The 22,959-nt window shown below is 39.8% G+C and overlaps 1 protein-coding gene across 4 annotated transcripts in view; it reads right to left on the bottom strand.

Annotated features, from left to right (window-relative positions):
* The window catches only part of LOC131755738 (protocadherin beta-4-like), a 126,210-nt gene extending 103,833 nt beyond the window's left edge, over positions 1 to 22,377 (bottom strand). For 2 of the 4 annotated variants that reach the window (XM_067031817.1, XM_059062379.2), the window contains exons 1-2: positions 19,899 to 22,377; positions 7,250 to 9,728 (exon numbers count right to left, since the gene is read on the bottom strand). In XM_067031817.1, the coding sequence (XP_066887918.1) occupies positions 7,250 to 9,728; positions 19,899 to 22,172 (4,753 nt within the window). In that variant the 5' untranslated portion in view covers positions 22,173 to 22,377. Of the gene's footprint in view, positions 1 to 6,463; positions 9,729 to 19,898 lie in introns of those variants that run through there. The other 2 variants (XM_067031818.1, XM_067031816.1) reach the window with 2 other exon arrangements.
* Between the last annotated feature and the right edge of the window lie 582 nt (positions 22,378 to 22,959).

The raw sequence follows: 22,959 nt of genomic DNA, 5'->3' as shown, positions 1-22,959 counted from the left end.
ATTCCATTCTATATATGTGCCACATCTTCTCTATTCATTCATCTGTCGTCGGACACTTAGGTTGCTTCCATGTCCTGGCTGTTGTAAATACTGCGGAAATGAACATTGTGGTACATGACTTTAAAAAAAAATAAATTTATTTATGTATTTATTTTTGGCTGCGTTGTATCTTCTTTGCTGCATATGGGCTTTCTTAAGTTGTGGCGAGCGGGGACTACTCTTCACTGCGGTGAATAGGCTACTCAATGTGGTGGCCTCTGTTGTTGCAGAGCATGGGCTCTAGCCACACGGGCATCAGTAGTTGTGGCACGCAGGCTTCAGTAGTTGTGGCACACGGGCTCAGCCGCTCCGGGGCATGTGGGATCTTCCTGGACCAGGGCTCGAACCTGTGCCCCCTGCATTGGCAGGCAGATTCTTAACCACTGCGCCACCAGGGAAGCCCATGACTTTTTGAATTATGGCTTGCTCAGGGTATATGTCCAGTGGTGGGATTGCTGGGTCATATGGTAGTTATATTTTTAAGGAACCTCCATACTGTTCTCCATAGTGGCTGTATCAATCTACATTCCCACCAACAGTGCAAGAGGGTTCCCTTTTATCCACACTCTCTCCAGCATTTATTATATATAGATTTTTTGATGATGGCCATTCTGAACGGTGTGAGGTGATACCTCATTGTAGTTTTGATTTGCATTTCTCTAATGATTAGTGATGTTGAGCATCCTTTCATGTGTTTGTTGGCAATCTGTATATCTTCTTTGGGGAAATGTCTGTTTAGGTCTTCTGCCCATTTATGGACTGGTTTGTTTGTTTTTTTCATATTGAGCTGCATGAGCTTCTTGTATATTTTGGAGATTAATCCTTTGTCAGTTGCTTCCTTGGCAAATATTTTCTCCTATTCTGAGGGTTGTCTTTTCATCTTGTTTATGTTTTCCTTTGCTGTGCAAAAGCTTTTAAGTTTCATTAGATCCCATTTGTTTTTGTTTTTATTTCCATTTCTCTAGGAGGTGGGTCAAAAAGGACCTTGCTGTGATTTATGTCATAGAGTGTTCTGCCTATGTTTTCCTCTAAGAGTTTTATAGTGTCTGGCCTTACATTTAGGTCTTCAGTCCATTTTGAGTTTATTTTTCTGTATGGTGTTAGGGACTGTTCTAATTTCATTCTTTTACATGTAGCTGTCCAGTTTTCCCAACACCACTTACTGAAGAGGCTGTCTTTTCTCCAATGTATATTCTTGCCTGCTTTATCAAAGATAAGGTGACCATATTTGTGTGGGTTTATCTCTGGGCTTTCTATCCTGTTCCATTGATCTATATTTCTGTTTTTGTGCCAGTACCATACTGTCTTGATTACTGTGGCCTTGTAGTATAGTCTGAAGTCAGGGAGCCTGATTCCTCCAGCTCTGTTTTTTGTTCTCAAGATTGCTTTGGCTATTCGGGGTCTTTTGTGTTTCCATACAAATTGTGAATTTTTTTTGTTGTTCTAGTTCTGTGAAAAATGCCATTGGTATTGACAGGGATTGCACTGAATCTGTAGATTGCTTTGGGTAGTAGAGTCATTTTCACAATGTTGATTCTTCCAATTCAAGAACATGGTAGTGCTCGCTTCGGCAGCACATATACAAGAACATGGTATATCTCTCCATCTGTTTGTATCATCTTTAAGTTCTTTCATCAGTGTCTTATAGTTTTCTGCATACAGGTCTTTTGTCTCCTTAGGTAGGTTTATTCCTAGGTATTTTATTCTTTTTGTTGCAACGGTAAATGGAAGGAAACAATAGCAAATATCAATAAAATGAAAAGCTGGTTCTTTGAGAAGATTAACAAAATTTATAAACCATTAGCCAGAGTCGTCAAGAAAAAAAGGGAGAAGACTCAAATCAATAGAATTAGAAATGAAAAAGGAGAAGTAACAACTGACACTGCAGAAATACAAAGGATCGTGAGAGATTACTTCAAGCAGCTATATGCCAGTAAAATGGACAACCTGGAAGAAATGGAAAAATTCTTAGAAAAGCACAACCCTCTGAGACTGAACCAGGAAGAAATAGAAAATATAAACAGACCAATCACAAGCACCGAAATTGAGACTGTGATTAAAAATCTTCCAACAAACAAAAGCCCAGGACCAGATGGCTTCACAGGAGAATACTATCAAACACTTAGAGAAAAGCTAACACCTATCCTTCTCAAACTCTTCCAAAATATAGCAGAGGGAGGAACACTCCCAAACTCATTCTACGAGGCCACTATCATCCTGATACCAAAACCAGACAAAGATGTCACAAAAAAAGAAAACTATAGGCCAATATCACTGATGAACATAGGTGCCAAAATCCTCAATAAAATACTAGCAAACAGAATCCAGCAGCACATTAAAAGGATCATACACTATGATCAAGTGGGTTTATCCCAGGAATGCAAGGATTATTCAATATATGCAAATCAATGTGATACACCATATTAACAAATTGAAGGATGAAAACCATATGATCATCTCAAAGATGCAGAAAAAGCTTTCAAGAAAATTCAACACCCATTTATGATAAAAACTCTCCAGAAAGTAGGCATAGAGGGAACTTACCTCAACGTAATAAAGGTCATATATGACAAACCCACAACCAACATCATTCTCAATGGTGAAATACTGAAACCATTTCCTCTAAGATCAGGAAGAAGACAAGGTTGCCCACTCTCACCACTATTACTCAACATAGTTTTGCAAGTTTTAGACACAGCAATCAGATAAGAAAAAGAATAAAATCAATGCAAATCAGAAAAGAAGAAGTAAAACTGTCACTGTTTGCAGATAATATGATACTATACGTAGAGAATCCTAAAGATGCTACCAGAAAACTACTAGAGCTAATGAATGAATTTGGTAAAGTAGCAGGATACAAAATTAATGCACAGAAATCTCTTGCATTCCTATACACTAACGATGAAAAATCTGAAAGAGAAATTAAGGAAACACTCCCATTTACCATTGTTTTTTTTTTTTTTTTTTTTTTTTTGTGGTATGCGGGCCTCTCACTGTTGTGGCCTCTCCCGTTGCGGAGCACAGGCTCCGGACGCGCAGGCTCAGCGGCCATGGCTCACGGGCCCAGCCGCTCCGCGGCATGTGGGATCTTCCCGGACCGGGGCACGAACCCGTATCCCCTGCATCGGCAGGCGGATTCTCAACCACTGCGCCACCAGGGAAGCCCCTACCATTGTTTTTTATTCTCTAATTGGGTTTCACTGAGCATCTTGAGTGGTACATTCTTTTTCACCATTTTTGGAAAATTCTTGGTCATTATTTCTTAAACATTGCTTATTCCCCATTCCTAGTCCTTCTAGGATTACAATCATATGTGTGTTGGAGTTTTTCATTATGTTCCATATGTCACTAAATGTTCTTGTCTGTATTTTAATTATTATATTCCTCAGTGCTTCTATTTGGATATTTAATATTGGCCTGTCTTGCACTCACTAATCCTATAATCCTTTACAACTACTATGCCATTACACAATCTAATATTTTTAAATTTCAGTTATTATATTCTTCAGTCCCAAAATTAATTTCCATTTTATTCCATTATCTAGTAAAATTCTCTTCTACCTATTTTCTGTATTCCTTATTTTAACATATCAGTCATACTTATTTTAACATCACTGTCAGTAAATTCTAGTATGTATTTTATCTGTAGGTCTTCTGTATTATCTGTTTTTTCCTCTAGGTTTTATTCATGTCAACCAGTCTTTTTGTATGTGTGCCTCGTAATTTTTTATTGAATGCTGAAGATTAATGTAAAAAGCTGTCCAGGATCCAGATGATATTATTTTCTTCCAGAAAGAGTTCACCTTTTCCTCTGTTAGCTTGATAGAGTCATGTCTAATCAAATTGCCTTAATTCAAACAAGCACTGTGGTTAGTCAAGGTTCTTTGCAGTTCTGAAAAGCACCTGACCCTTCAGAATTTTCAGTTCAGAACTCAGTGTGTTCTCCACAGCCTTTCCCATGGCAGGTCACAAACTCTTAATTTTCATGCATTAAGACTATTAAAACTTCACTCTGCTTTTCAGAAAGTTTCCTTCAAGTTTTTAGTCTTCTTCCCTGGAATGTCCCATAATTTGACAAGCATCATGAGGAGGAAAACTGGCCTTGAGCTTGAATCCTCCAGTTTGCCAAAGGCTATTGAAGTTACCCCATCCCTGGCAGAAGCCTTTTGTCTGTTCTTTGAGTTTGCAAATTTCCTTAGGGCAAATTGACTGTAGGAGTCAGTTCAGAACTCCAGGGATTTTCCTTTTCAGGAATCTTATCCCCTTCAGTTCTTTTTATATCATCTGCTGTCTGTTGCTTGAAACTGGTAATTTCTGAATTTAAAACAGGTTTTATTGTTGTTTTCTGCTGTTAGATAATCCATCTAACCGGGAAACAGAATTCCACCAAATATGTGTATAACTTATAATTTAAGACTGTTTAAAAATCTATATTTTGTAATTTCTGGTAGTAAGAAATAGGGGGTCTTAAAGTGATGTGGGTTATATTGCCTTCAGTAGAATTTCTGTGCCTAAAACAGCATGTGTTAAACTCACTATATGCTGTGCCTAAAAACAACAACAAAGGAATTGTAAAATATGCACATATAATAGAAGCACTTGAGAAACTGTGATTGAAATGGGTATTATGATCCAGATGTTTGGCCTCCATTCTCTATTTTTGTTTTGCAGAAGTAGAACTGGCCTATTTTTCTTAAGGTATTCATTTTGTGGAAGTTATTTGGATTATATTTACTATTAAATTATAATCATTGAATTTTAAAATGTTGATCTATTCTACACCAAAGACTGGTGGTGATCCCCAGCTAGTAAGGAATGATCTATACTTTATAAATACAGTAATTTATAAAGTAATACACAAAGTAATTAATAAATTTATTCATATAAATTCATAAATGTGGTTCTGAGTGTTTGGCCAGTCTCATTTGGGTGATTATACAAATTGGACTTTCCTGGCATAAACAAAAACATGAACTTAGATTTTCATAATGTTGAAATATATTGCTGAAAACTTCAATCACATTTCTTGTCATCATACATAAAAACTATTTCATTTAAATATCTAAACAGTAAATGGAGAAGTCGTTAAAGTTGACTACCATATTTATGTCTTATATATTTGTGTTTAATTTTGTTCTCATTTTTATCACTTTCTAATTTCAAGTATTAGATTGGATGAAGGCTAAAAGCTATGTTTCAATAATAACTTAAACAGTAATTTTCCTTTTTTATTTCATTATATCCTTAGAAAAATGTAATTCAGAGAAAGATGCCAGTAATTAAATTCCAGGAGGATGACACGAGATCTAAAAATAAATACTTAGGTTATAAAGCAGGCTCTTTGGGCTTCCCTGGTGGCGCAGTGGTTGAGAATCCGCCTGCCGATGCAGGGGACACGGGTTCGTGCCCCGGTCCGGGAAGATCCCACATGCCGCTGAGCGGCTGGGCCCGTGAGCCATGGCCGCTGAGCCTGCGCGTCCGGAGCCTGTGCCCCGCAACGGGAGAGGCCACAACAGTGAGAGGCCCGCATATCACAAAAATAAATAAATAAGGCAGGCTCTTTAATTACTCACATTGTGCCAGAAGTTCAATAACTGGTCTTATAGTTACATCCATATAAATTTAGTTGGAAACCACATAATCGTCTTTCTTGGCTTAATGAACACAACATGAAAATTATAATTCAGATAAGTTTATCTTAATTTCTATTTCTATTCTTGTTGTCTTAAAAAACAATGCTTATTTCTTACTACTAACAGTTAGCATAACTGAAAAAGTAAATTTATGCAAAATACCCAAAAGCTACATTGAAGAACAAAACAAGGTGATTTGGAGATCAAAAATAAATCATCATTTTGTTCATAAAAGCTGCCCATGGGCTTCCCTGGTGGCGCAGTGGTTGAGAATCCGCCTGCCGATGCAGGGGACACGGGTTCGTGCCCCGGTCCGGGAAGATCCCACATGCCGCGGAGCGGCTGGGCCCGTGAGTCATGGCCGCTGAGCCTGTGCGTCCGGAGCCTGCGCTCCGCAATGGGAGAGGCCACAACAGTGAGAGGCCCGCGTACCACAAAAAAAAAAAAAAAAAAAAAAAAAGCTGCCCATGTTTGCAGAGTAACTTAAAATGAGCAATCAGACTAGAACATAATAACCAAAACTGAGAAGAAATTCTGACTCTTTTGAAACATGCAGAGAAACTGCAGGAAAACCAAGAATGACACATGCGTTAAACTACATTTGAACTTCTATTAATAGGGCAAAAGGAAGGACAATAAAGTATATGCCCTCTACCTCTTGAGTCCTTTTAAAGGATTTAGGGTTTACTTAAGTTTCTAAGATTTTAAGTATTTTACCAAGCAGTAACTTAGTTTTATTTTAGTGAAGTGATATCAAGTTATATAATATTTTCTCTTTGTTATTTATAAATGAGAATAATTTTTATTTTAATATCAGTGAGTATTTATGGAGCAATTACAATGTGTTACATAAGTAGCAAACAAGATAATCTCTAGCATATACGGTGCTCATAATGGGATATGGTCACAACTGTAGTGTGTCAATTTAATAAAGTGCATGTTTAGGTGCAATTTGGGAGAAACAAGTACGCTAATTTATATGTTCATGGCTATTGGGGGCATAGCCTGGTAGAATACCAGGAAAGGTACAAGAAAGGAACAAGAAAGGTCTAGGTAGCTACAAAGAATTTCAGACATTCTGGCCTTGCAAATATAAAGCTATGTGGTAAAGACAAGCACCAAAAATATACAGAAATGTAAAATTACACAGAAGCTTTAAAATGTATCCGTGAAAAGACATTAACCAAGAAGTTCCTTTAAATAAAATTTCTTCTTACACTACTTGAGTAATTTATAGTTATGGAAAGATTAATCACCAAGAGAAGGTCAAATATGGAGAAATACATAATCAAGTGTAAGTAAAAATGCTAAATCCAATGAATATAAATAAAAGGAAGATTTAGCACAGAGACATGCATAAGTTTGCAATAGAGATACACATATTTATACAACAATACAATCTCAAGAGAAAGTAACGCAATGTGAGTCAGGTTTAACAAAATTGAGAGTCTCACTTGACCAAATACGACACTTAACCGAACAAAACTATTCCTGTAGTTGGGGATTTCTTTTAATTTCTCTCTGTGTGTTCTGGAACAAGAGTTTGGGAAATACTGGCTTCAGGAATTTGAACTCACCAGTTTCATGGTCTCCCGTCAGACACACCTCGTACTGGTAGCTCTGGGACAGGGTCCCCGTGCCGCTGACGTCCACCAGGTGGCCCAGAAAGGGGCCCTCGGGCACTGAGCAGCGACCCACCGAGGCCGCCCCGCCCCTCCTGCACAGCCGCACCGCGACAAACACCAGCACCGAGAAGAGGAAGAGCGACGACACCGACGCCAAGGCGACCACCAGGTAGACGGTGAGCGCGGCGGCCGGAGCCGCGTCCGCCGCTTCCGCTTCCGGGGCCGGCAGGTAGGGCTGCGAGAAGCCGTCCACCAGCAGCACGTGCAACGTGACGCTGGCCGACAGCGGCGGCTCGCCGTTGTCCTTGACCAGCACCACCAGCCTGTGCTTGGCCGCGTCGCGCTCGCTCAGCAGCCGGGCCGTGCGCACCTCGCCGTTGTGCGCCCACACGCCGAACAGCCCGGGCTCCGTGGCCTTGAGCAGCTGGTACGACAGCCAGGCGTTCTGGCCCGAGTCGCCGTCCACCGCCACCACCTTGGTCACCAGGTAACCCGCCTCGGCCGCCCTGGGCACCAGCTCGGTGCAGGGCGCCGAGGCGTTCTGCAGCGGGTACAGCACGAAGGGCGCGTTGTCGTTGTCGTCCGTCACGAGCACGCGCACCAGCGCCTGGCTGCTGAGCGCGGGCGAGCCGCGGTCGGCGGCGCCCACGCGGAACTCGAACGCCCGCAGGGCCTCGTAGTCCAGGGACCTCAGGGCGAACAGGTGGCCGTTGTCCGGGTTGATGGACACCAGGGAGGCCAGGGGCACGCGCGCGTCGAGGGGCGGCAGCAGCGAGTAGGTGACCTGGGCGTTGGCGCCCGCGTCTCTGTCTGTGGCGCGGACGCTGCCGATGTGCAGGGCGGGGCTGTTGTTCTCGCGGACGGACAGGGTGTAGGAGGTCTGGGTGAAGGCGGGGGCGTTGTCGTTGACGTCGGACACAAGCACGGTTATGTTGTGCTCTGTTTTCAGCCTGGGGGTTCCCATATCTGTGACTGTGATGGTGATGTTGTACTCGTCTCTGCTCTCTCTGTCCAGCGGTCTCTCTGTTACCAGGGTGTAGAAATTCTTTAGTGTCGGTTTTAGAATGAATGGCAGATTACCTGGAATAGAGCAAACCATCCTTCCATTGTCTCCGGAGTCTCTATCTCGAATTCGGAAGATGGAGACTACAGTCTCAGGAGCATTTTCTGGGATGGAGCAGGTGAGGGAAGGTATGGTAAGTTCAGGGGCATTGTCATTCACATCTACCACCTCTATGACTACACTGCCTTTTCCGGAAAGGCCTCCTCCATCTGTAGCCTCAATTTCCACGTGGTAAGATTTAATTTGTTCAAAATCCAATTTCTTTGTCAGTCGGATTTCTCCCGTGACTTCATTTATTGAGAAAGTTTGTTTAATTTCCTCTGATGCTTGGAACAAGCCGTAGGAAACAGTCCCAAAGTTTCCAGCATCTACATCCCTAGCAAAAACAGTAAGTATTGGGGAGTCTAGGGGGCTGTTTTCCAGAACCTGCACCTCGTATGGAGTGTGCACAAACTCAGGAGCATTGTCATTGACATCCATGATCAGGATTCGTAACATGCTGGTGCCAGACCTAGGTGGAGACCCACCATCCAGCGCCATGAGGGTTAAGCTGAACTCAGGCTGCTCCTCTCGATCCAGTGCTTTGTCCTGCACCAAATCTGGATATTTCTTGCCCTCACTATGATTTCGAGTGACAACGTGAAAATGAGAATTGGGGCTGATAGTGTATTTTTGAAGACCATTGCTGCCCGCATCCAAATCCTGAGCTAATTTCAACGGAAAAACAGTCCCTGGCTGGCTGTTTTCCGGTATTTTCAGGAGCATTTCCCTATTCGGGAATACTGGGGAGTGGTCATTTATGTCCTGGATTAATAGTTCTCCTTCAAAAAATTGCACCGGAGTTTCCAGGAACACTTGGAAATGCAGCACACAGGGTTCAGCGGGGCCACATATATCTTCCCGGTCTAGTTTCTCCCTCAAAAGCAAATCTCCAGTCTGGCGATCTAGCAGCAAGCGCTGCTTGTCATCGTCACACACCACCTGGGCCGACCGGGCGGCCAGCTCCCCAATTCCCAGGCCCAGGTCTTTGGTCAAATGGGCTATAAAGGAGACGCTCTCTGTTTCTTCCAGCACAGAATAACGAATAGGCGCAGGGTGAGCCTGAGACAAGAATACCATCAAAATAAAGGTCACCACTTGCCTGTTTTGTTGAATTCTCTCTAGCGTCTCCATGCTGGAGCCAGAGTGCTCACATCCAATTCCTTCAGCAACCACAAAAAGACCCGAGGTATTAAATTCTGACTTCTTGCTTGGTAGAATCTTCACTAAATTGCCTTTAATCTTAAAGTCGTTTAGTATATCGCTACCCAAACTCGTTGGTAACCCAGCACGGCTGGCAAAGCTTCTTCTGTGTGGTGTTGATTTCGTCTGGCAACAAAGGAATACGGGAGCTTTTTAGGGCTCTTTATTCACAGTCTTAGCCGGCAGCGCCACCCTGCGTCCTTATTGAGAAACTAATACTGTAGTCTCAAGTCAGCCTGTTTTGGAAGTGTCCAAATGTAAGTCCTTTAAAAAAGTGTATAGAACTTTTAAAAGTTTTGTTATTCCATTAAATGGCTTAAGGTATAGGTTATTCCATTACATTGCATGAGCTAGAATAATTGTGAGCACAAAGCAAGGGGATATCTTCCTCTCCCCATATCCTTACAAGTGGGACTTAAAGAACTCCATTTCCCCTTTGTCATAATCTAACCAGGGGAGATAAACTCTTATAAAATTACAATTCGTAATAGTTTTATCTGTTTATTTCCAAGTATGTGAGAAATTTATGATGATGCAAAAAGTTTGTGTAAGTTGTTCTGTACCACCTGGTCTCAGGTTCTGTTTTTTTACAGTGGTGTGCAAACAGTAATACAGTTGAATAAAGAGTCATCTTGCTTTGTTATAAGTCTTTGTACAGTGTGAACCCACATTAAAATATTAAGGAGGTCAAATAATATTAAAATCAGATTCTTAGATCCAGAGAGGAAATGGAAGGATTTTTACAGATAAAGAAACAGAAGCTCAGAGGGTGATAGGACTTGATTATTCTACTTGACTATTATCAGGATAATACCAAGACAAAATTGAGTGAAAATCATAGAATTTTATTAAGGTAAAGCCTTTAAGTTTAAGTTGATTTAGCTAGATATCTGTATTTAATAATAAGTTTGCTTCTTATCACATTGATTCTTTGAGCCCAGATATCACATTCCTTGACTAGCCAATTTGTGGGAAGACAAGAAGCAGTGATTTAAAACATTTTAATGTGTGAGCCAAGGTACCTCAAGCTTTGCCTACTTATATATGTTGAAGAGGAGTGACTTGTTTATAAAATAGATTTCAGTGCAGCATGCAGCTATTGTGATTTCCCTGATACAGTAAGTTAACTGAGATACAGTTAATCAGTTTACTGGTTACAATTGGTATATTGAATGGAGTACCACTTATTTTGGTACATATGGGATTTCTCCTCCTTAAATATCTTGTAATTTAATTACTTAATTAACTTCATAAATTATGATTCACATTTAATGAATTATTTTAAAATCATGTCAGTAATCTTAGATTCTGAAATGATAGAAAGTATTAGGAAAAACTATTATTATTATTTACTTTTTTTTGGCCATGCTGTGCACATGCGGGGTCTTAATACCCCAACCAGAGATCGATTCCCCTGCAGTGGAAGCATGGAGCCTTAACTGCTGGTCCGCCAGGGAAGTCCCAGGAAACATTATTTTTGAAAGAAGGCTGGACTATAGTAGTCATTCAGTAAATATCATTTGGATAAATTAATTAACCCACTCTAATGATCATATTTCTACCTATATTAGAAGATTACTGTGAGATCATGCATTCAGCCATGAACATGTCTGATGCTGAATACAGAATTCTGAGAGATGAGAGTATAATACACGCTAAGCACTGTTCAAATAAATTTACTTTTATTCTAGCTCTGTTAATTCCTGTTGTAAGAGATCTAGTAATAGCAATAATAGTAATATTAATATGCTGTAGAATTTTCTTTCATGTTTAATGCAAATTGGAGAAATATATATCAACATTAAGTGAAATGAAAAAAATAATAAACATACTGCAAAGAAAAAAAGAATATTATTTTAGATATAAATGGAAAGCAATTTCCTGAATGAAACAAAAAATTGTTTCATACTATATTAACTGAGCTCTAGTTAGATTCAAGTTAAAGAGTTCAGGACAAAATTCAAACTAGATTTTGCTTACTTATTCCTATATGCTGACATAGTAATAGTGTTGCAAATTAGCTCTTTTTGATCCCTTTTGTCAATCCAAAGCAAATGAAATCTAGGTAACATTAACATATATGTGTCACTATATGCCAGATAGTATTCTAAGCATTTTACATACACTAACTCATTTTATCTCTCAAACAACCCTATGAGGTGGGCACTCTTATTAGGCACATTTTATAGACAAAGACATTGAGGAATAGAAAGTTTAAATAATCTGCCCATAGTCACACACCATGTGAAATGGCAAAGGTAGGATTCAAACTGTTACAGAATGGCTCCAGAATCCATTCTTTGATCTAACTAAGTGGAATTAGAGAGGTGAACAACTTTTTAGATAATTTAGATCCAAACTTCAGCCTTGCCTTGGGTACACAGATATCATAGGTGAAATATATTTGTATTCAAATTTTCAATTAACATAAGAATCTTTTAAATAGTTTGTCTCCCTTTAGAGATAGGTACCAGCAAAAAGAGGTGCTTACAAAATTTAGAAACTGAAAGGAAAACTAAGAGTGTTTTGTTGAGATCATTAATTAGGTTTAAAAAAAACCCCTAAGAGTGACATGAATAATGAATTCCCTGTAGCCTTAAATATAATCCATATATATATATATATATATATATACATATATATATAAATAAATACCTATGTATAGATCTTTTGAAATGTTATCAGGGTGTAAAGTTAAAATCAAGAAAGGTGGCCTAAGATGATAGTTTAACATTGCATCATGGATTATTTTGCCAAACTGCCAAACTTATCAGAAAAAAACTATTATATCTGCATGGAAGAGGCATTAATGATAAAGAGAATGACCACCTGCAAAACCATCCCATTCCAGTCAGGAAAGCTGCACTATTCATTCTGAAGGATTCATACAACAACTTAACACAATTGGTTGCCAGACCTGAAGCACAATATTTAAAACATTTCTCCCATTTTGAATACACGAAGAGAGAATAGTTACAGGGATACTCTGGTAATTAAATATCAGTTTTAATTCCTCCCTGATAAAATATAGGCAAGAACTTTAAATATCCTTGAGGGAAAGATAAACATCATTTTAAAGGAATTTGAATACAAGAAGTCCTAAAGTTCAAATGCTAAACACATACTTTGAAGTTTTGAGTAGTCTCACTTGTTTAAAAAAAAAATGAGAGAATGTTTTTTTAAAACTTCATGATGACTTGAGGGCTGTTTTGTTCTTAACTTGGAGGGGGAAAGTACAGAGGGATATTGAGTGATAATTGTTGAAAGGAGAGATAAATTGGTGAAATATGTATTAGATTTTAAATAGTATTTTTAGTTAATGAAATCACACTTCAAATAGTATTATTTCAAAATATTAAGCAGCATTGATAATTGGTAATTATAAATGGTTTGTAGATTTTACTAGAAATTCTTGTAAAAGGAATTATCTTTTGGAATTTTCTATTAAATAGATAAATTAGATTCATCAGCTGGCCATTGAAGTGAAATAACCGTAAAGCAAACAATACTTGTCACTGGTAAAAGCAAACTAAAATGTAATATCTTTTAACCTTTTAATATCTTATAGCTAAACTGAAGCTATAAGATGTTTTTTAAAAAAATCACACTAATTGAAATGCAAATTTAGAAAGGAGATATTTGAATAATTAGAGTGTTTGCCTTAGAAATTTGTGATGAAATCCAATATAATTTCTAATAATTACTTGTATTATACTAAATTAAAAATAGTATTTGCATGTTTAATGTATCAAGATATTCAAATATTTATTGTTGTTATTTTTCAAGATTGTTTTGGCTACTTGCATTTCCAATTGAATTTTACCTTCAATTTGCTAATTTCTGCAAAAAAAACAAAACAAAACACACAAGCCTGCTGGGATTTTGATAGGGATTCAGTTGAATCTGTAAACCAACATTAAATCTTCCAACACATGAACAATTTGCCATTTACTTAGGTTTCCTTTAATTTCTTTCACTGATGTTTTATAGTGTTTGGCATACAAGTCTTGCACTTATTAAATTTATTCCTAAGTATTGTATTATTTTTGATGCTATTGTAAATGGAATGTTTTCTTCATTTCATTTTTGCATTGTCCAATGCTGGTGTATAGAAATAGTATTGATTTTGTATACTGGTCTTGTATCCTTTGCTGAATTCATTTATTAAGTTTAGTAGTTTTTTGGTGGATTCCTTAGGATTTTCTATATGCACAGTCATGTCACCTGCAGAGATAGTTTTACTTCGTTTCCAATTTGAATTATTTTATTTCTTTTTCTTGTCTAATTGCTCTGGCTAGAATTTCCATTACAATGTTAAATAGGAACAGTGAGAGGTAACATCCTTGTTTTGTTTCTGATCTTAGGGAGAAAGCTTTCAGTCTTTCACCATTAAGTGTGAAGTTAGCTGTGGGTTTTTATAGTTGCCTTTTATCAAGTTGAGGATATTCCCTATTATTCTTAGTTTCATGAGTGTTTTTATTATGAAAAGATGTTGTATTTTGTAAAATGCTTTTCCTGCATTTATTTAAATGGTTGTATGGTTTTCCTTTTCTGTTAATATGGTATATTGCATTGATTGATTTTCATATGTTAAATCAACCTTGTATTTCTGGGACAAATCCCACTTGGTCATGTTGTATAATCCTTTTCACATGTTGCTGGAGTCAGTTTGATAATATTTTGTTGAAGATTTTTTGTACCTATATTCACAAGAGATATTGGTATTTAATTTCCTTTCCTTGTGTTATCTTTGGTTCTGGCAGCAGGGTAATACTGGCCTCATAAAATGAATTGGGAAGTGGTCCCTGCTCCTTTTTTTTAAAACAAGTTTGTAAAATATTGGTGTTAGTTCTTTTTAAAAAAAAATTTATTTATTTATTTGGCTGCACCTGGTCTTAGTTGCAGCACTTGAGATCTTTGTTGCCACATGCAGGATCTTCATTGCAGCATGCAGTATCTTTAGTTGCGGCGTGTGGGATCTTTAGTTGTGGCATGCGGGATCTAGTTCCCTGACCAGGGATCAAACCTGGGCCCCCTGTATTGGGAGCATGGAGTCTTAGCCACTGGACCACCAAAGAAGTCCCTGGTGTTAATTCTTTAAATGTTCAGTACAGTTCACCAGTGAAGCCATCTAGTCCTGCGCTTTTCCTTGTGGAAAGTTTTCTGACTGATTAAGTCTTGTTGAATAGGACGAAACATTCAGGATGAAGAAATCCATTTCCCAAGAGATAAATATAAGGGGGAAAAACCCTCAAAAGACAATATTTAGCGAAGACAATTTTAATTTTTGATAAACTTCTAATTTTTCTAGAAGTTGAGTTTCTCATCAAAGTCTTTCCTCATGGACAGCCCATATTAGTTGGACACTATTGACTTCAAAAATCTGAACCCATTTGTCTCTGCTATTCCAGTCAGAAACCTCTCATATTAGTAGTTCTGGAACTAAGTCCTAGTGATGTTGACATCCCCAGAATGCTCAGAAGGTGGCCTTATGAGCAGCAGTCCACTGAAGGCTCCTTGTTCATCCTCCACATTTGAGCATCATTGAATAGGAGCAGAGAGAATTGAAAGAGGAAGATGGCTAAATCAAATTAGTGATCAAGAGGATAGAGCATGTGTTGGCTTGAGTAAACTTCTCTGGGTGGTTCAAGGAACAGAAGGTAGGGCTGAGATAGGTCCTAGACCAGGTATAGCATGATTATGCCAAATAGAAGGTGGCTTCTAGTTGTCTTTAATAACAGCACAAGCTTGTGCCTGGCTGTGTCTATCTCTTAGGAGCCTAGATATGCTTCAGTGCTCTATACTTCCAGGTTGTGGGTCCATGTGCTAAACATTAAGTACTTTGGGGCTTTGAATCATTGATAAAATAGTCATGAGTTCTAGCTCATCACCATTCAGGATACCACCTTGTTCTACCTGGTGCCAACTCAGTACACAGTATAGGATTGCTTAGCAGTGGGTTTTCTTTGTCATCCAGCACGTTGGGTGTGTCATCCAGGACCACCATATGCAGCACTGTCATGCATATTAATCAAGACCGTGTTTTTTCCCCTGTAGGTAATTGTCATGTATCATTTACTTCAGTTACAACTCATTTTCCTCAAAATCAGCTTTATTCTAAGATTAAACCAGCTTGTTTACTCTAAAGATTGAAAAGTAAATGATGTCTTCATTAGCTCTCATGTCTATAGCCTTATCAGACATCATGACAGCCAAGAAGCAGAGGGTGACAGTCCCTAAGATTTTGCTTCATAGAGCAAATGCAGAGCAGTGCCACCCAAGGGAGACTGGGGCCCAGCTCAAACACATCATTAGGTGTTGGTCCAGAACTTCTACCTGGGTGTGGCAAAGTTGAGCTAAGCGTCTTAATTAAGGCTTGGATTTGTAGAGCCAGAGGCTGTAACCACTTTGAGACTCCTTCCTCCCTTTGCAAGACTACCAAAACCAGTACTGGTATGAGGGAAACCTCCAATAGAACATGAGTTCTCAATAAAATATCACCAACTAACAAGACTAACAGTGTGAAAAACAGACTCAACAAATAAAAGATGTATACAGAAGAAACAGAGATTGGAACAATATAGAAAGAACTTTAAAGTAAAAGGTATTTAATTTCCTCCAACAAAAAAGAAGGAAATGGCAATTGTTTTTTTAAAAAAAAAGAACAAATTGTTGTGAAAACCTGCCAAATGGAAATATGGGGGATAAAAAGCCCACAAAAAACCATAGTTAATTTTTAAAAATTCAGTATATTGGGTGAATCTCAGGTTTGGACCTAGCAAATATTAGAACATCAAGAATAAAGAAAAACTCTTAAAGAAGCTTACAGATAAAAGAATGAGAACTAGACTGATATACTTTTCATCAACAGTCTTCGATACCAAAAGAGGGAGAAGGAAAATTAGTTTACATTTTATTTTTTTACATAAATTTATTTATTTATTGCTGCGTTGGGTCTTCGTTGCTGTGCACGGGCTTTTGCTAGTTGCTGCAAGTGGGGTCTACTCTTCACTGTGGTGCGCGGGCTTTTCATTGCAGTGGCTTCTCTTGTTGCAGAGCATGGGCTCTAGGCATGTGGGCTTCAGTAGTTGTGGCTCGTGGGCTCTAGAGTGCAGGCGCAGTAGTTGTGGTTCACAAGCTTAGTTGCTCCGCAGCATGTGGGATCTTCTCAGACCAGGGCTCGAACCTGTGTCCCCTGCATTGGCAGGCAGATTCTTAACCGCTGCACCAAAAGGGAAGTCCCTAGTTTACATTTAAAAATCTATGATCAACCAAGCTATTGGCTAAGAACATGAGGATTAGACATAGAAATAACTGAATTATGCCTAATAGGTTGCCAGCTTTAAAACATGTAACAGTCTACTCTAAGAAGCAAAATATAGTAGTGGCATATATTTTTAAAATGTCATTTTTTAAAGTCCCCATTTGCAAGGAAGCCATATTTAAGGATTAAGGGAGATTTATTAAAAGTGTGGTAAGTTAGTTCACTAGTTTTAATGAGTGATATTTGAATATAGTTTAGTCTTTTAACAACTCTACATAAAAGTTTAAACTTTATTTTCATCTCTTTGCCTTTCAGTGTTAAAAACTAGATTAGAATATTAGTAAGAGATCAATCTGGAAATAATTCACAGTAATGAATTTGTCCATCCTTTAAAAGAAAAACTACTGGGAAATTATTATGAATGTAGAAAGTCATCACTTTTACCTAGTGCTGGACTTTCAGTTGGGGGAATTCTAAAAAGTGGCAAAGATAGTTAGTACTATACATATAGTGTGCCCTCTCTGTCATGTACTTAATAAAATATCCAGGTAAAGAAGTTTCTGAAAGTTGTCTTCAAATAAAAGGGTAAAAGGTTTCCAATAGCCAAGAAATAAAAGCAAATTTCAACCAAGAGTAAGGTATAATTTTTTCCTATCTTCTAATTTAGTCCATATGATCTTTTCTGGCTTTACTAAATTCTGATCACTTCTCAACAATATGTGAATTCAGTGCATCTATCAACTAAGATATTATTAGGGCTTCCCTGGTGGCGCAGTGGTTGAGAATCCACCTGCCGATGCAGGGGACACAGGTTCGTGCCCCGGTCTAGGAAGATCCCACATGCCGTGGAGCGGCTGGGCCTGTGAGCCATGGCCGATGAGCCTGCGCGTCCGGAGCCTGTGCTCCACAACGGGAGAGGCCACAACAGTGAGAGGCCTGCGTACCGCAAAAAAAAAAAAAAAAGACATTATTAAGTAACTGTTCTTCTCGTGTCTGGGTCTAAATAACTCCCCGGTTATATAGTGCCTCCAATTTGAGTCCCAAATCATATACCATTTTGGCCAAAAAAGAACTGGCCTCCATATTTTCTGTAATTGAAAACTTCCCTGGTTCTCACATGACCTGGAACTAAGCCAGCCAAATACAGAGAAGTCTTGATCAGAATTCTTTGCCTTTTCTCTGATCTTCATGAAAATTCAGCTAAGTATGAAAAGAAGAAAAAAAAAATCTGACCAAAGAGCCAGATTCAATATCTCTATGATAAAGTACTTAATGCGTGAAAGGAAATACTGTCTTTCCCCTGATTACTAAGGATTCATGTATTTGACTCTCATACATAAAATAACACCATTTTAATATGATTATAACTTTATGTGTGATTGAAGACATGTCAGTATTACATTTTTTTTGTTTTTTGGGTTTTTTTTACAGTCAGTCATTAGGGGTTTAAAATTTTTGAGCTGTAATTGACATGTAACACTATATTAGTTTCAGGTGTGACACAATGATTTGATATTTGTGCATCTGCAAATGATAACATAAGTCTAGTTAATATCTAGTTAACAACATTCTTTTTCTCTTTTGAGAATTTTCAAAATCTTTGAGAAACTTCAGTTCTCTTTCTTCTAGTCATGAGTATTCAATTCCTGGAAAGTTCTATGCTTCTGGATGAGAAAATGCCTATGAGGAGAAATTTTATTTTTTCCTAATCAGATTCTTTAATTGGGGACTAAATATTTTGTACTTTAAAATAAGTTTTTTTCTATTTCATTCAAAATAGACATAAAAATTGAGTTTGGTTGCTTCAAGAGTTTATTCTTAGTTATAGTTAATTTAGACTTTCACAGTGACATTGTTCTGTCCTCTTTAGAACTTCCCATTCTTCTAATCTTCTTTTAATTACTCTATAGGAGGTAGAATATTGATGTGGTTGGACAGTGTTTATCCCAGAAGGACCATACATAATCCTAAGTTATGTCAGGTTGAAATCTGAAGGAGGGAACTAAGAGAGGAAACAAAGAAAATATTTCCTTCATATATCACCATATAAATGCCAAGTAGATATTAATTGTTTTAAAGTAGGATTGGATGGGACACCACTTTTGCTATAAAGCATTTAGAGAACATATATACACGTACTTTCTTGAAATTTTTACAAAATCGCCCTCAGGTTGATAATACTTACATCTCAGAAGTTAAAAAACAAATTGTCTTTCCACCAGATGCTTATTAAATAATGTTTTCATGCCAAATAGAAAAGCATGATCAGTTGTTCAAAATGCCTATGTTTAATGTTTTTTCTCAGTCATCCATCATAATTACACTTTAGGCAAATCTAAGAGTAATCTGACCTATTAACCTACATTTTCGTCCATTTTTAGCCAATATAAGCATATACAATGTTGAAATATTAATTGCAAATGTCAAAACAGAAAATGAATTATATGTGTAAGTTTTATTTGAGTACTGAGCCTCTAAAGGATGATACACCTTAAAATGGTACATATTAAAACATTTTTATCCACTTCATTAACCACAGACAAAGCTGCTTTAGAAGTATTATAAAGAATATTACCTGACTATATTCAATAGGGTAAATTATAATACTGGTGGTTCAGAACTCTCTCTACATTGCTTTGGATATAGAATTTGAAATGACTACCTTAAATAAACCTATTTGAAATCATCATTAAAAGATAATGCATTTATTTTTACTCACCTATTAGAAAAAGAAAGGCATTAATACTGTATTGAAAAGGTAGGAAGCAGATGAAAAAAAGAACATGCAGGGTTAACTAGATAGAAAGTAAAATCAGTATATAAACAAAATACTATATCAACTCAAGAGCCTTTACTTAAAAGAAAGCATTCGTAGCCAGACAATTTTTTGATTCTTCTGTTAATGAGACCTACGCTATTCTTGCCATTGCCTTTTTAGTCTAGTCCTGCCCAGTGTCTTGAACCAGACCACTAGGGAGAATCGGCTTCAAGAATTTAAACTCATTTAACCCAGAGCCTCCCGTCAGACACACCTCGTACTGGTAGCTCTGGGACAGGGTCCCCGTGCCGCTGACGTCCACCAGGTGGTCAGGAAAGGGGCCCTCAGGCACCGAGTAGCGACCCACCGAGGCCGCCCCGCACCTCCTGCACAGCCGCACCGCGACGAACACCAGCACCGAGAAGAGGAAGAGCGACGACACCGACGCCAAGGCGACCACCAGGTAGACGGTGAGCGCGGCGGCCGGAACCGCGTCCGCCGCTTCCGCTTCCGGGGCCGGCAGGTAGGGCTGCGAGAAGCCGTCCACCAGCAGCACGTGCAGCGTGACGCTGGCCGACAGCGGCGGCTCGCCGTTGTCCTTGACCAGCACCACCAGCCTGTGCTTGGCCGCGTCGCGCTCGCTCAGCAGCCGGGCCGTGCGCACCTCGCCGTTGTGCGCCCACACGCCGAACAGCCCGGGCTCCGTGGCCTTGAGCAGCTGGTACGACAGCCAGGCGTTCTGGCCCGAGTCGCCGTCCACCGCCACCACCTTGGTCACCAGGTAGCCCGCCTCGGCCGCCTTGGGCACCAGCTCGGTGCAGGGCGCCGAGGCGTTCTGCAGCGGGTACAGCACGAAGGGCGCGTTGTCGTTGTCGTCCGTCACGAGCACGCGCACCAGCGCCTGGCTGCTGAGCGCGGGCGAGCCGCGGTCGGCGGCGCCCACGCGGAACTCGAACGCCCGCAGGGCCTCGTAGTCCAGGGACCTCAGGGCGAACAGGTGGCCGTTGTCCGGGTTGATGGACACCAGGGAGGCCAGGGGCACGTGCGCGTCGAGGGGCGGCAGCAGTGAGTAGGTGACCTGGGCGTTGGCGCCCGCGTCTCTGTCTGTGGCGCGGACGCTGCCGATGTGCAGGGCGGGGCTGTTGTTCTCGCGGACGGACAGGGTGTAGGAGGTCTGGGTGAAGGCGGGGGCGTTGTCGTTGACGTCGGACACCAGCACGGTTATGTTGTGCTCGGTTTTCAGTCTCGGTGTCCCCATATCTGTGACGGTGATGGTGATGTTGTACTCGGCTCTGATCTCTCTGTCCAGCTCTCCTTCTGACACTAGGGTATAAAAATTCTCTAGAGATGGTTTCAGGATGAAGGGGAGATCGTTCTCGATGGAACACACCATTTTCCCATTGTCTCCAGAGTCTAGGTCGGTAACACTGAAAACAGCCACTACAGTCTCTGGAGAGTTCTCTGGGATAGGGCTGGTAATTGAGGACAAGGTCAGTTCTGGTGGGTTGTCGTTCACATCAACCACCTGAACTATCACTGTTGATTTTCCTGAAAGGCCTCCACCATCCTTGGCTTCTATGTCCACTTCGTAATTATGGATCGCCTCAAAATTCAAATATTTGATTAGTCGGATATCACCAGTAACTGGATTTAGTTGAAAAGTTTTTCTAATTTCTTCAGAAACATGAAAAAATGCATATGATATTGTCCCCAAACTTCCTGTATCTAAGTCAGAAGCTGAAACAGTGACAATAAGAGAGTTAACGGGGCTGTTCTCTAGAACTTGAACCTCATAGAGGGACTGTGTAAATTCTGGGGTGTTGTCGTTTATGTCTAAGACCAGGATGTGAACCTGGACGGTCCCAGACCTCCGTGGAGTCCCGCCATCCAGCGCAGTGAGCATTAACCTAAGCTCTGGCTGCTCCTCACGATCCAGTGCTTTGTCTAGTACTAGTTCTGGGTACTTCCTCCCATCCCTACGACTGCGTGTGAGAACGTGGAAATGGGAATTAGGAGTGATCGTGTAGTTTTGGAGACTGTTTCTTCCCACATCCAAGTCTTCAGCATTTCCCAAAGGAATGATTGTTCCTGGTGGAGTGTTTTCTAGGATTTTCAGCTGCATTTCATTTTCAGAGAATGCCGGAGAATGGTCATTTACGTCTATGACCTGGAGCTCATTTGTAATAAACTGCAAGGGGTTTTGCAGTAATATCTGAAAATGCAGTATGCATGGCTCTGCGGAGCCGCATAGCTCCTCCCGGTCCAATTTCTCATGCAGGAGCAAATCACCGGTCTGATGGTTGAGCTGAAAATACTGTCTGTTCCCTTTAGACACAACTTGGGCCCCCCTTGCGGCCAGTTTCCCTACACTCAGCCCCAGATCCTTTGCTAGATTGGAGATTAAAAACCCCCTCTCTTTTTCCTCAGCCACAGAGTAGCGTCTCGACTGGGACCCAGCCAGAGATCCACCCAGAAAAACAAAGAGAAACAGGACTTGCCTTTGTCTAAGAAAGCGCTGTCCTTTGGCCTCCATTGCATTTTCTGCCATGTTCTTCCGAGAAATATTGTCAAGCTAGCCTCCAACAGCACTGGGAAACGCAGTCTTTTGCCTCCTAACCTTTGAAGAAAACCTAGCGAATAATCCTTACCAGAGTCTCAGATTTGCTTGCTTAAAAATCTGCCCCGGCTCACAACCCCTAGTTTACTGCACTGAATCGGTGTGTTACAGAGTATACACAGTGCCTGCGGTTTAATTCTCCTTCTTAGTCAACAGCGCCACCGTGCGTTCGCTCACTGTTTCAAAATCTTGGAGAAGGTGATGTTTGCTGGGCTTTTTTAGATTTTTTTAATCGCTTATTCCCTTTCATCAAACCGAGTTGATGCTACTGTAGGAATTTTTTCTGTTATATGGGTTAAATAAACACAATCAAGGGAGAAGAAATGTGCTCTTATCTAAAAGAAGTGACTGTCCCTGGTAGAGTCGCATTTCCATGATTTTGCGGAAGTGGACGGACACCTGCTAGAGCTACTCACCCCACCTCCTGTAATTATTACAGAAAAAGTTTTACAAGATTTTGCTCAAAGTGATGAAGCTTCGCTTTCCTACTTGTGTTTTTCTTTATTTTCCAAATTTTGTAAAATGTACACGAGTTGCGTTTATAGTCAGAAAAATGCTATGAAAAGACAACCTCAAGCAAGGTGATAAAAAAATTATAATAGATCATGTCAGGGGATATATCCAGAGACCACAAATGCCTAATTCCTTCCACATTTTTGCACTCACTCAAGGAACACAGAGCTTTCTTCTCTTCCTATTTCACAGTAATTCTATGATT

Source organism: Kogia breviceps, chromosome 4 (genome assembly GCF_026419965.1).
Source record: "Kogia breviceps isolate mKogBre1 chromosome 4, mKogBre1 haplotype 1, whole genome shotgun sequence".
NCBI lineage: Eukaryota > Metazoa > Chordata > Mammalia > Artiodactyla > Physeteridae > Kogia > Kogia breviceps.
This window is presented reverse-complemented; position numbering and strand designations above follow the sequence as displayed.